At 39.1% G+C, this 12,878-nt stretch overlaps 1 protein-coding gene across 1 annotated transcript in view; it reads right to left on the bottom strand.

The window, feature by feature from the left end:
• Nucleotides 1–12,878, bottom strand: part of GPBP1 (GC-rich promoter binding protein 1) — a 70,994-nt gene that overhangs the window by 27,214 nt on the left and 30,902 nt on the right. The window contains exon 3 of the mRNA XM_065874290.1: nt 10,311–10,430. Within this exon, the coding sequence (XP_065730362.1) occupies nt 10,311–10,373 (63 nt within the window). The 5' untranslated portion in view covers nt 10,374–10,430. The remainder of the gene's footprint in view (nt 1–10,310; nt 10,431–12,878) is intronic.

Here is a 12,878-nt window from a genome sequence, read left to right as displayed (position 1 = left end):
AGGGGTAGGCTTTCTCTCCACCCTGTACTTTCCCACATTCCAAGTTAAAGAAATCATGTAATCTCCTGAAAGCTTAGACTGTAACTCTGATATGCATGTACTAAACTCCTTAGTCTGTGTCCCCATAGCGGGAAAAGGCACCCCAGTGCCCCAACGTGGCCAATAGTTTGGAAAAAACTCAGCAGTAGGAGAGAGAAATTAAAAGCAATCTTGCAGGGCTTCCCTGGTGGCGCAGTTGTTGAGAGTCCACCTGCCGGTGCAGGGGACACGGGTTCATGCCCTGGTCCGGGAAGATCCCACATGCCACGGAGCGGCTGGGTCCGTGAGCCATGGCTGCTGAGCCTGTGCGTCCAGAGCCTGGGCTCTGCAACAGGAGAGGCCACGACGGTGAGAGGCCTGCGTACCAGGGAAAAAAAAAAAAAAAAAAAAAAGGCAATCTTGCAGGTGGGGCTATTAGGCCAACTCAATGTACTGTTGTGTTTTACAGTTAGTGCTAATGTTACATGCTTGTACTGAAAATGCTCAAGATTCTCCCATTCAGGAAATGTCACAGGTTGACAGGTGATTCCCATCCCCTTCCAAGTGGTCTAATAAAAAGCACAGCTCCCAGAAGGAAAGAAAAGAAAATCAGATTATGTGGCTGAAGACTTGACGGCTCTGGAGTATTCAGAGAGGCTATTTCCCAGTACCACAGTGCCATCTGCCTGACACACGCACCAAGTACACTCCTTTTTAAAATGGAATGCAGGGACTTTCCTGGTGGTCTAGTGGTTAGGATTCCAGGCTTTCACTGCTGTGGCCCAGGTTCAATGTTCAACCCCTGGTCGGAGAACTAAGATCCCAAAAGCTGCACAGCCAAAAGAAAAAAAAGAAAAAGTGGCTCTTGCCCGAATGCTGAGCTCTTATTGAAAGCAAACAACTCAAACTAAAGACTCACCAATAAAGTGGTACACCAATAAAGAGCCCAAGAGGGCTCCTGACAAAATGGAAATTGTGTGTTCAACAGCACAGCTGGCCTAGCCCTAGAAGTGGCAACTACACTTTGGAGTAAACTTTATTCCTCCGCCTGTCACCTGTAACAAGCCACTATTTCAATAAGGCTCTCAAATCAGAAAAGTTCCCTTAAACGCCTGAACCTGGCTCACTGATGCTTCAACCAAGTTAAAAGATGATGGTGCACACAGCAGCCATCCAGCCCCAACAACTCTGGAAAACCAAATGGGTTAAGTGCTAATCAGCTACACAGAATAAAATAAAAGCTACGACCCTCGCCTTAGATAATATTCTTAAGGACAAGACATTTTATATTTTTCTAACTCTTGGACTGTTGCCAATGGCCTAGTCATCTTGTCACCTGAAAAACTATAGACTAGCAGATTAAAAACATCTCTTTGGGGTCACACACTGTGGGAAATTGCAACTGTTGCTGAAGCAATCTGAGTCACTCATGTTGATTCAGTAAGTCTTGCTGTCTGATGAGAGTGAATGGCACTGAGAACGACTGAAATTACAATGCTGATCAAGTCTTTGGCATACCACCTAGATCCATCATCACACCAGACATGAAACACATCCACTATCATAGACTGGCTACAAAATAAAGGACTTTATCTTTCTGATACAGAAGCCACCACTGCATGCCAACTTGTGACTCCTTGCCAAAAGTTGGTCCGTTTTTATCACTGTGAAGAAGACCGTATCACATGAGAACTACATCAAACCTTTGAATACTTCATGGAGCTCTCAATGGAGTCTCACTACCACTGAAACTTTTTCAGGCTACACTGTTACTGCTGCAGCCTGATGGGCTAACTCTGGTCACACTACTGTGGCTCTTGAAATTAATTCATGTAATGTTTTTGGCATATTCCAGACCACTAACAGTCCACTAACAGTACATCTTCTGTCAAAAAGGTCATCCCTGCAATGAGCCAATATTCAAAGTACTCAATGAACATTCTATATTCCCCATCCACAAGTACTGACAAGCATTTTAACACATCCCTCATCTCTTCTCACATCTTAGTAAGACAGTCTGGTCAATGAATGCAGCATAGCCAAAAAAGGATCATCTCCTCTTAGCCACTTCCTGGGTAATAATCGGGATGAAATAAGTGGTGAGTTATGAGATTATACAGACCTATATTAAAAATTCAAGATTCTGCCCGGATTATCTTGACATGATGTTTCTTTCTTTCCCCTAAGAACAACTGCAGGCCAGGCCACCCCTCAGGCTGATGGCCAACCAAAAAGGAATTCAAACAATCTGGTTTGGCCACCTGGATTCTCTTGTTGAACTGGCATGGCCCTACACATACAATGACCATTTGCTTATGTACACTTCTCACCAAGTCCCCACTACAGTGTCCAATGTAGACCAAGGTGAGGATGAGACACCTTTATAATGGGTCTCTGAAAATCATTTTAAAATGCCCCTCTCCTAGTCATGTCCAGTTCCTCTAGATAAAAAAATCTGGGTGCAGGCTTTCCTGGTGGCGCAGTGGTTGAGAGTCCGCCTGCCGATGCAGGGGACGTGGGTTTGTGCCCCGGTCCGGGAAGATCCCACATGCCGTGGAGCGGCTGGGCCCGTGAGCCATGGCCACTGAGCCTGGGCATCCGGAGCCTGTGCTCCGCAGCGGGAGAGGCCACAACAGTGAGAGGCCCGCGTACTGCGCAAAAAAAAAAAAAAAAAAAAAAGATAACCTTGCCATGGGCCAAATATTCAAAGTACTCAATGGACATTCCATATTCCCTACCTGTACAATCTGTTTCATTCTGACTAATAAAAATTCATATGATTCTCTTAACACTTAAGTGGTCTTAGGTTATGCCATGTATGGCAACTGAGGTTGCAACTAGTGATGACACTGTCCATGTTTCTTAACCAAACCAGTGAAATAGTAATCCAAATCAAGTTTAACAACAAATTGGAGTGATCTGTGTCCCTTTGGACAAAATGGAGTGATCTGTGTCCCTTTGGGTGGTATGTTTGTAAAAGGGGCGGGGGGGGGGGAGGATAAGCCACAGAATGTCTTCTATTGAGGATAAGTGTTGCTTTTTGGCCCATCTTATTGCCCCTATAACTGTAGGTAATAACACCAAACCTAAGGTCAGTTTCCCTTGAGTGGATTTGGGGGGTGGGGGGCACATGCTGCGCAGCATGCAGGATCTTAGTTCCCTGACTGGGGATGGAACCTGCACCCCCTGCAGTGGAAGCGTGGAGTCTTACCTTAACCACTGGACTGCCAGGGAAGTCTCTCCCTTGAATGGATTTTAATGGATATAACAGAGTGGTCTTAGACCATATACTGGTTGGCTGAAATAAATCATTTACTGGTTTCCCCCCGCCCCCCCCAGTTATTCACAATTGGCTAAATCCTGGTCTCACTCACTGTGCTGTTTGGGACACTGGTAGTAGCCTTCATTAAATGCTGTGTAAAACAAATTAAATGGATTTGGTTCTAGCCTCTGTTTGTCAGATTAATCAGAGTAGCTGAGTGAGTGGTACAACCATGTGAAAATTCAAGTTTGGCCAAAAACATGTATGGCTGATGGGTGGACTATTGGGACAGGCAACCCATCAAAGGCCCTGAGCATCCCTGCATGTTCTTATTGTATGCCAAGAATGCAACGCCTTGACAGCTCTTTGTATGGCTCATTTCTCAGGGTTATGTTCTCAGAGAACATTGAGGAACAGGTAATGTTCCTACTCTGAGACAAAGAGCAGGCTTATTATAAATGCGGTAGATTTCCCTCAGTCCAAGAACAGCATCCACCTGGGCCCCCTCCGTGTCAACTCCCAGAGGTTTTAAGGGACATGAAGAACCAGTGCCACAATCATGCTGTACTGCTTGTTGTGCTAAGAGTAATAAAGCTCTCTGGGACTTCCCTGTAGCGCAGTGGTTAAGAATACACCTACCGAGCTTCCCTGGTGGCGCAGTGGTTGACAGTCCGCCTGCCAATGCAGGGGTCATGGGTTCGTGCCCCAGTCCAGGAAGATCCCACATGACGCGGAGCGGCTGGGCCCGTGAGCCATGGCTGCTGAGCCTGCGCGTCCGGAGCCTGTGCTCCGCAACAGGAGAGGCCACAACAGTAAGAGGCCCCTGTACCGCAAAAAAAAAAAAAAAAAAAAAAAAAAAGAATACGCCTACCAATGCAGGGGACATGGGTTCAAGCCCTGGTCCAGGAAGACCCCACATGCCACAGAGCAACTAAGCCTGTGTGCCACAACTACTGAGCCTGCACTCTAGAGTCTGCGAGCCATAACTACTGAGCCTGCACTCTAGAGCCCACGAGCCACAACTACGGAGCCCGTGTGCCACAACTACTGAAGTTGTGGCACTATACGCACCCTAGAGCCCATACTCTGCAACAAGAGAAGCCACCGCAACAAGAAGCCCGCACACCACAACGAAGAGTAGGCCCCAGTCGCCACAACTACAGAAAGCCCACGTGCGGCAACGAAAACCCAATGCAGCCAAAAATAAATAAATAAATATAAATAAATTAAAAATAAAGCTCTTTATCTCTGACCCGGAAGTCTCATGTCTTTTGCCAGCATCCATGAAACAGTAACAGGCTACCTTGTTATAGTTACCTTGAAAGTAGGATAAAATTTCAGACCCTTCACAGACTCTGACATATAGCCAGCACAATAAAATATGAATAAGAAACACAAGTAAGAGGACTGAAAATGCAGAGAGAAAACTGATATTATTTGTGAATGAACGTTTTTCCACATTAAAAAATCCAAAAGACATTAGAGTAAAAACTACTTAAGTTTGCTAGAAACAATACTAACACAAGAGACAATATATCTGCAACAAAGACAATATGAAAGCTTTTTAAAACAGAATTTAAAATAGCAACAAGTACTATAAAGTACTTGAACATATATCTAGTGAAATACATGGGAGACAAAAAAAGAACTATGTGACTTTACTTAAAACATTAAAGATCACACACACACACACACACACACACACACACACACACACACACACACACTTCCAAAACCAATCACCCCCAAAAGGCAACCCAAAAGAAAACAAAGGATGTGAACAAGCAATTCAAAGAAATATAAGCCAATAATATCCAAGAAACAGTGAAAATACATTTCACAACAAAGATTGGCAAAAATGTTAACTGATAATCTGACAAATTTTTGGCAAGAGTACAAAGTAAAGACAACAGTTATGCACAGCATACAGGGGTATATATCTGCATACCACATGGAAGAGGAATTTAGCAATATAGAACTAAATTCCGGCAATTTTTCTTTTAACTATAGGTTAAAGCCTTGCTATTCAAAGTGTGGTCCACAGACAAGCAGAATCAACAGCATTTTAAGACTGTTAGGACTAGGACCCCATTAGAGACCTACTGAAATTAGAATCTGCATTTTAACAAAATTCCCAGGTTATTTTCATAGGCATTAATGTTTGAGAAGCAGAGGCCAAAAGAATTCTTATCCAGGACTTCCCTGGTGGCACAGTGGTTAAGAATCCACCTGCCAATGCAGGGTACACGGGTTCAAGCCCTGGTCCAGGAAGATCCCACATGCTGTGGAGCAACTAAGCCCATGCACCGCAACTACCGAGCCTGTGAGTCACAACTACTGAAGCCCACGCGCCTAGAGCACATGCTCCGCAACAAGAGAAGCCGGAGAAGCCCGTGCACTGAAACAGAGTAGCCCTCGCTCGACAACTAGGGAAAGCCCGTGCACAGCAATGAAGAGCCAATGCAACAAACAAACAAACAAATAAAAGAATTCTCATCCATGTATACAAGGAGACAGTACATGAATAGTCAATACAGTTCTCTCTAAAGTAGCTTAAAAATATAAACAATCTCAAATTAATGAGACAAATGAAATGTGATAGAGGCACAAAACAGAATACTGTACAGAGTTTTAAGATAATTACAGCATATCTGCAGATATCAACAGGGGAAAAAAATCTCAGAGATATAATGAATAGAAAAACAAAGTGTAGACATAAATGATAATCATTTATATAAATGTTTTAAATATACAGAATAATACTATTTATTGATATTCACATACTTAGAAATGATATAAGAACATGCATCGAGAATACCTCTGGGGAAAAAATGAAGACAGAAAAAGGACTGTGATGAAGCATACAGCAGACTTCAATTGTTTATTTCTAGAAGAGATACAGAACTAACATGACAAAATGTTAAGATGTGACTCTTGGATGGTTAAGTGTTCGTTTAATTATTCTTTATGCTTCTTTGCATGTTTAAATATTTTATTAGAACCATCCACATGGTTCTTTTAGAATTATCAAGACAAACACACTGGAGGGAAATATCTGCAGAATATATAGCAAACAAACCCCTCAATATGAAAAGAGCTATCACAAATAAATCACTAAGAAATAAATTAAATGAATAAGCAAGTTCTTAGAAACAGTTCCTAACGCAAAAATATGCTCAACCATAATAATGCAAATCAAAACAATGAAGTGCCATTTTTCATCCAATTTCACAAAGATGAGAAAAATGGAATAACATCCAGTGTTGCCAAAACTGAAAAAACTGGTCCCCCCTTATAAAATTTTTATAGGATTGTAAGTTGGTACAACCTTTTTGGAGAGCAATTAGGCACTATCTACCAAAATGTATAAATCTTCCAATTTGCTGATTCTGCTGCTAGGAATTTCCCCTACAAATATATAATCAAGAGATGCCCAGGCATTCCTGCGGCTTAATCCATTAATAAGTAACCAATTAATCTCTGTAAATTCACCCAATAGAAGGTTACAGTTGACAGTTGAACAATACAGGGGGTTGGGGTACCGACCCTCTGTGCAGTCAAAAATCCATGTATAACTTTACAGTCGGCCCTCTGTATCCACAGATCACACAGTACTACAGTACATATTTATTGGAAAAATATCCACATACATGAACACAAATAAGTCAAACCCATATTGTTCAAGGGTCAACTGTACATAGCCACTGAAGAGTTAGATACCCATGTACTAAGTACAGAAATATACTGGAGATGCTATCCTTGAAGGAAAAAAAAAAAAGCAATTTCATTTGTTTATCCAAACCAGGATAAAAATATATTCTGGTGTATGCATAAAAACGTCCTGGTATTTCACTTCTAAAAATTGGTCTACTTAATAATCAAGAAAAGAAAGTTATTAAGCTGATCAATCTTTATAAAGTCAGGGGCTCCTATCCTAATTCTAGCATTTTGGGTCAGGTTACTTATCTCGCTCAACCTCAGTTTCCTCATATGTAAGTCAGGGGAAGAAAACAGTACTTTACCTCTTATGATTTTTGTTAGCCTTCTTGTAAAGTGTTTTACACAGTGATTGGTATGCAGTAATGACTCAAGAAACACTAGTTATTACATTTTAAATCTTTTTCTGAATTCTTTCTCAAAATATAGCACAATTTTCTGATTCTCAGAATACCTAAATCAAAAGTTAACAGAAACTACATAGTAAACAAGAAGTTTCAATGAACTCAACTACAAGTCTGACTACATTTTCTCATCCTCTCTTAGCCTAAAGCACACATTTTCAAGACAAACCAACACTGCTTACATTATTGAAGGAAAGTAATTACAATGTTACTTTTCAAACTGCAGGTCAGGGCCCATTATAAAGGACATGAAATTAGTAGCAATTTGCATTTTTAATTGGAATAAAAAAGACCAAAAGAGAAAGAAGAACACAGGTAAATGACTTTTGTTTTAGTTATATCAATGTGCATTTAAAAACATTATGTAAAATTTCTTACTGGGTCCCAATCAACTGTTCAAAAGCCAATGCCCCACTTCATAGACATAAACAACCACATGCAGTTTAAAATTTCACCACATGATGGGGCTAAACTTCTGCATACCTCAGAAAACTGCTCAGGTGCAGTGCTGAAAACACTGCTACCCCTTAACTCAAGTGCTCCTATCATTCCTTCAAATAACAAGGAAAAGACTTAACACTGAATTGAGGCGGGGCGGTGGTGGGATGAATTGGGAGATTGGGATTGACATATATACACTAATATGTATAAAATAGATAAGTAATAAGAACCTGCTGTATAAAAAAAATAAAATAAAATTCAGAAAAAAACCCCGCTAAGTTGAAATAGAGAACCCAACAGTAATTTAAGTCTATTCTATTTATTCAAGATAAGATTAAAAGGGCTCTGGCAGAAAACAAGAGGTTAATTATAACTGAGAATCCATGAATAGTGATTTTGAGCGATACAAACAGTATAAGAAGTCATTACTAAAAGTGTATACTTGTTTATGTTCGTCAAAACCCCTTTGGGTAAGGTCTAAGGAGATAGTTTCAAATACTGCTAGTTAAGAGTTCAAACTGATACTACTTTCTGTAGGCAATTTAAAATAAATTAGAATAATTGATCATTTAGAACAGGCAATCCCAAGTCTCAAAATCATCACCTTCATTCATGATCTATATAGCCAAGATCAAGAGTCTGGTTCTAGAAAGCAAGAAGGGTTCAAGAGTCTAGTTCTAGGGCTTCTCTGGTGGCACAGTGGTTAAGAATCCGCCTGCCAACGCAGGGGACACGGGTTCAAGCCCTGGTCTGGGAAGATCCCACATGCCGCGGAGCAACTAAGCCCATGCACCACAACTACTGAGCATGCACTCTAGAGCCCCTGAGCCAGAACTACTGAGCCCATGTGCCACAACCACTGAGCCCACGCACCTGGAGCCCCTGCTCTGAAACAAGAGAAGCCACCACAATGAGAAGCCCACGCACCACAATGAAGAGTAGCTCCCGCTCGCCACAACTAGAGAAAGCCCGTGTGCAGCAACTAAGACCCAACGCAGCCGTAAATAAATAAATAAATAACAGGCAAAGTACATAAATAGACAAAAAAATGAAAACAAGTCTTATACTCATTTCAGAGAAAATGAACTAAAGAGAATAAGGAAACAAAGGGAGGAGAAAGAAACTCATATGTATCCAGGCTCTGAAGTAGGCCTGGAAAAAAATGAACCCAGGAAAAGCGTAACTGAGAGCAGCCTGGGGGGTGGGGGGTGGGGGGTGGACACAAACAACAGCAGCAACAGCGAAGCAAATTCCAAGACCTAAACAGAAGAGGAAAGGGGGCAGAGTCTGTAACTAAGAAGTGATCTCAGTTACTTCTCAGTAATAGTCTACATTTCCTAACAGCTATGATCCACTTTATGTCTATGAAATGAAATGTTCAATCATTTTACGAAATTCCAAAATGAGTCCTATGGAAGTATTACAGAATAGAAAATGCATCCTAGATTCTAGTCTAGGCTCACACTAATTACATGAAAACAGGCCAATTAACCTTCCAGAGAACCATCTGTATAAAATAAAGTCAGTTCACATGATCATTAAAAGCCATCTTCAAACTTTAAAATTCCCCTGTCCAGGAGAATTTTCTCTCTCCAATGCAGCTTCTTCAATATATTATGATGTGACAAGTCCTTACTGGGGAACAACTTTCCAAATTGTAAAACTGTTCCTCTAAGAGCTGTTTCAGTAAACTCTTCTATAAGAACTGCCTGTACCCCCAAAAGGTCCTAGATGAATGCCTTAGCATGGCAGAGCTTGATTAACAGGCAAGCAGATGATCAAGACCCCCTCTTGATTCCTTTGCACTATGGAAAAAACAAAGTGGAAGACAGCTTTTGAGCCAGACAGATTGATTCTAATCAATTTCAAGGTCCCTCTTAGCATGCCTTGTAAGTGGATGACAATTTCAATGTCAAGCAAGTCTTATACAAACTATGTTCTGTTTTGGTTATGTAAAATGAACATTTTTAAATTAGTGAGTCACCTTATACGTAACAACACTGCAAAGTTCTCAGAACTCCTAAAATTTGAGTAATATGCCATTCACAGTCTCATTTATTTGAAAAAGAAGTCTTCCTATTATAAGAAAAGACTTCAAAAACTTCTGATTTTTTAAAAAAACATTATCTATAGGAAAGTAAGTAAAGCAAGTTATCAGAAGAATAGTATAGGAAAAGGTAAGATGCAAAAGTAATGTGCAATGTACTTACCTGGTTTGAATTTTAAAATGCAGAGCTTTCAAAAGACAACTTTTGAAGTAAATGGTTTAGTATGTTGATGGTATATTGAAATTGACTTCTTAAATAATAAAAACCAACAGATTAAATATAAAATAACTTAGAAAATAATATAAAAAGTATTTTATGACAAAAACATTAAGCTTTAGTTTAACTACATCTGTGTAGAACATGAACTAAACAGAGGCAGACAGAAAGACAAAAAGAAAAGAGAGATGCAAGAAAAAATACCTTTGTTGATGATGGTGGGGTAGGAAAATTAAGCCAGGCTGGAGCAAAGTCATGCTGCGCCATTTAGGTCCAGTCTCTCCAACTCAGCGAAACAAGGCTTCAACACCTCATGGCAAGTCCCTGTCGTATAAAAATAGAAGGTATTAGATCTATACAGCTCCTGGCCAAAATTATCTTCTTATACGTCCTTTAAATTACAATGATCTGACTACTACAAGATTTCAATTATAATGAAATTCTAGAAAAGGCAAAAATATAGTGACAGAAACTAGATCAGCAGAGTGCAGGTGAAGGGCCTGGGGAGGACGGAAATGACTACAAAGGGAAGGAAGAAGTTTTCAAGGGTAACTGAGTATTTATCCTAATTGTGGTGATGATTGTACAAACTATACACTTGTTAAAACTCATCAAATTGTGCACTTAAAACTGGAAATTTTTATTATAAACTATCTCAATGATGCTTATTTTTTTAATCACAATAGTCTTATCACAAATAGATGAGTTATCAAGTGTCTCCTGATGTGACACAACAGGATGTATGCAGCACTATCTATGTACACAGCACAAGTTACTCTTGCCGCCAACCCTTACAGAATCTGAAATCTGATTTAACTAACAATTTGCAGGAAATTCAACATAGAGAAACAAATTAAAGGACAAATGAAGGAAGTAATCCACCAAATGCAGATCACACAATGAGTCAAATGATCTGGTTTCTTCAACAAATAAATCGCTTTCATAGGCAGAGCAATCAAATACAACATGTGGCCCTTATATAAATCCTTACTCAACCAAGTTTAAAAAGTGAAAATTATGAGTCAAAAATTTGAACATGAGCTGAATATTAAATGACTTTAAGAAATTACTAATCACTTTAGATGTGATGACTGTTAGTGCAATGCTGGTACAGTAGACCCTTAAAGAACAAGGTTTAGAACTGTGAGGGTCCACTTATACATGGATTTTTCTTTCTTTTTTTTTTTTTTCACTAAATACATACTGTAGCACTTCACGACCTGAGGTTGGTTGGATCCAAGGATGTGGAGCATCGGGTGTGGAGGGCCAACTGTAAAGATTTTCTGACTTTTCAAGTCAGACTTTTCAACCGCATGGATGGACAGCACCCCAACCCCCACCCTGCTCAAGGGTCATCTGTAATAAAAGGACATATACAGAAGTCTTCGCAATTAAATCAATAAATCTGGAATTTGCTTCTTTAAAAAAAAAGGGAACGCTGAATACAGGTGTCACTGAAACAAGGTTGTCCATATGTTTATAAATGTTAGTAGAAGTAGGTGTATAGTCTCTCTACTTACACATGTTTGAAATTTTCCATAATTAAAAGGTTTTTTAAAATTACAATCATCACAATGGGTATCCACTGCTCTTGCATTCTAAACTTAACTTTTTGGAAGCCTCTCTCAATTGCATCAATAAAAATTTCAAGTTGCCAGCCCAATCTAAACACAGTAAACTCAGTTTTTTAAAATGAGGGAGAAGCCAACTGGGCAACTGTACTCATTTCAATATAGAGCTTACATATTAGTCAATGAAGAAATCAGATTTTCTGAACATTAATGTCTAAGTTTACTAATAGATGTTTCATATTTACAACTACATAATAATCTCAAAAGTGGAACTTTAAAAAGCAAAATGATCAATACCATTGTTAGTCTTCCTTTTTCAAAATTCTTTCAAATATAAGTAAGTGCCATGGCAGAATTTGTCATACCAATTTCCTACAATACTTTAAAAATTGTCAAGATACTACAGAAACATTCTACTTCTACCCCAAACTGTACTGGTTCATTACAAGAAAGGTTAAGGAAAAAAAAAAAAAAAAAAAAAACCCTGATACAATTTACCAATACCAATAAAACACTTAAGAAACAAATGCAATATTTTAAGACTGTACCTAAATCAAAATGAACTACACAAAAATGTGGACATTTTGAGCTCTAATTCTACCACCACCATACATTATATTTTAAAGTCTTCTGAAATAAAAATGAAAACTCAAGTGTTTTAGGATGTATAAAAATTTTTATTATCTATTTTGACATGAAGCTAAATACTGTTTTGAGGTGTCTGTGACAGGATGTTACTTTTCCAACAACTTTTTAGAAAATTTTTGTTGGAAACTCTTAAAATCATAGGTCCAATAACTCAATGAGAATGAAAAATTATTTTTATAACTTGTTCCAAATAAAAATTCACAGAAACTCCGAAGGACCTAAATAAAATAAACAATAATTTAAAGCTTTTTCATTTTATACAGGGTCTCATCCCAAATGATGGTTAAATAAGAAGTTATATTCTAAAACTTATCCCTAGGAGGCAAACTACTACTACTGTCTCTATTTCTGCAATGTCTTTATGAATTCTAATTCAAATCGAGTTCTTACAGAATAAAGCATGGATAGCTAATGGCATAGGTTTTCCTGTTCTGAAAAAAGGTAAAGAGCAATACTAGCTAATACTAGGACATTTATACAAGTGTGTGAAAGGATCAGGATATGCTATCCCCAAAATATGCCACTTTGACATAAGAAAAATTCTGAGCTGAAG

This window comes from Phocoena phocoena, chromosome 3, assembly GCF_963924675.1.
Source record: "Phocoena phocoena chromosome 3, mPhoPho1.1, whole genome shotgun sequence".
Lineage (NCBI taxonomy): Eukaryota > Metazoa > Chordata > Mammalia > Artiodactyla > Phocoenidae > Phocoena > Phocoena phocoena.
This window is presented reverse-complemented; position numbering and strand designations above follow the sequence as displayed.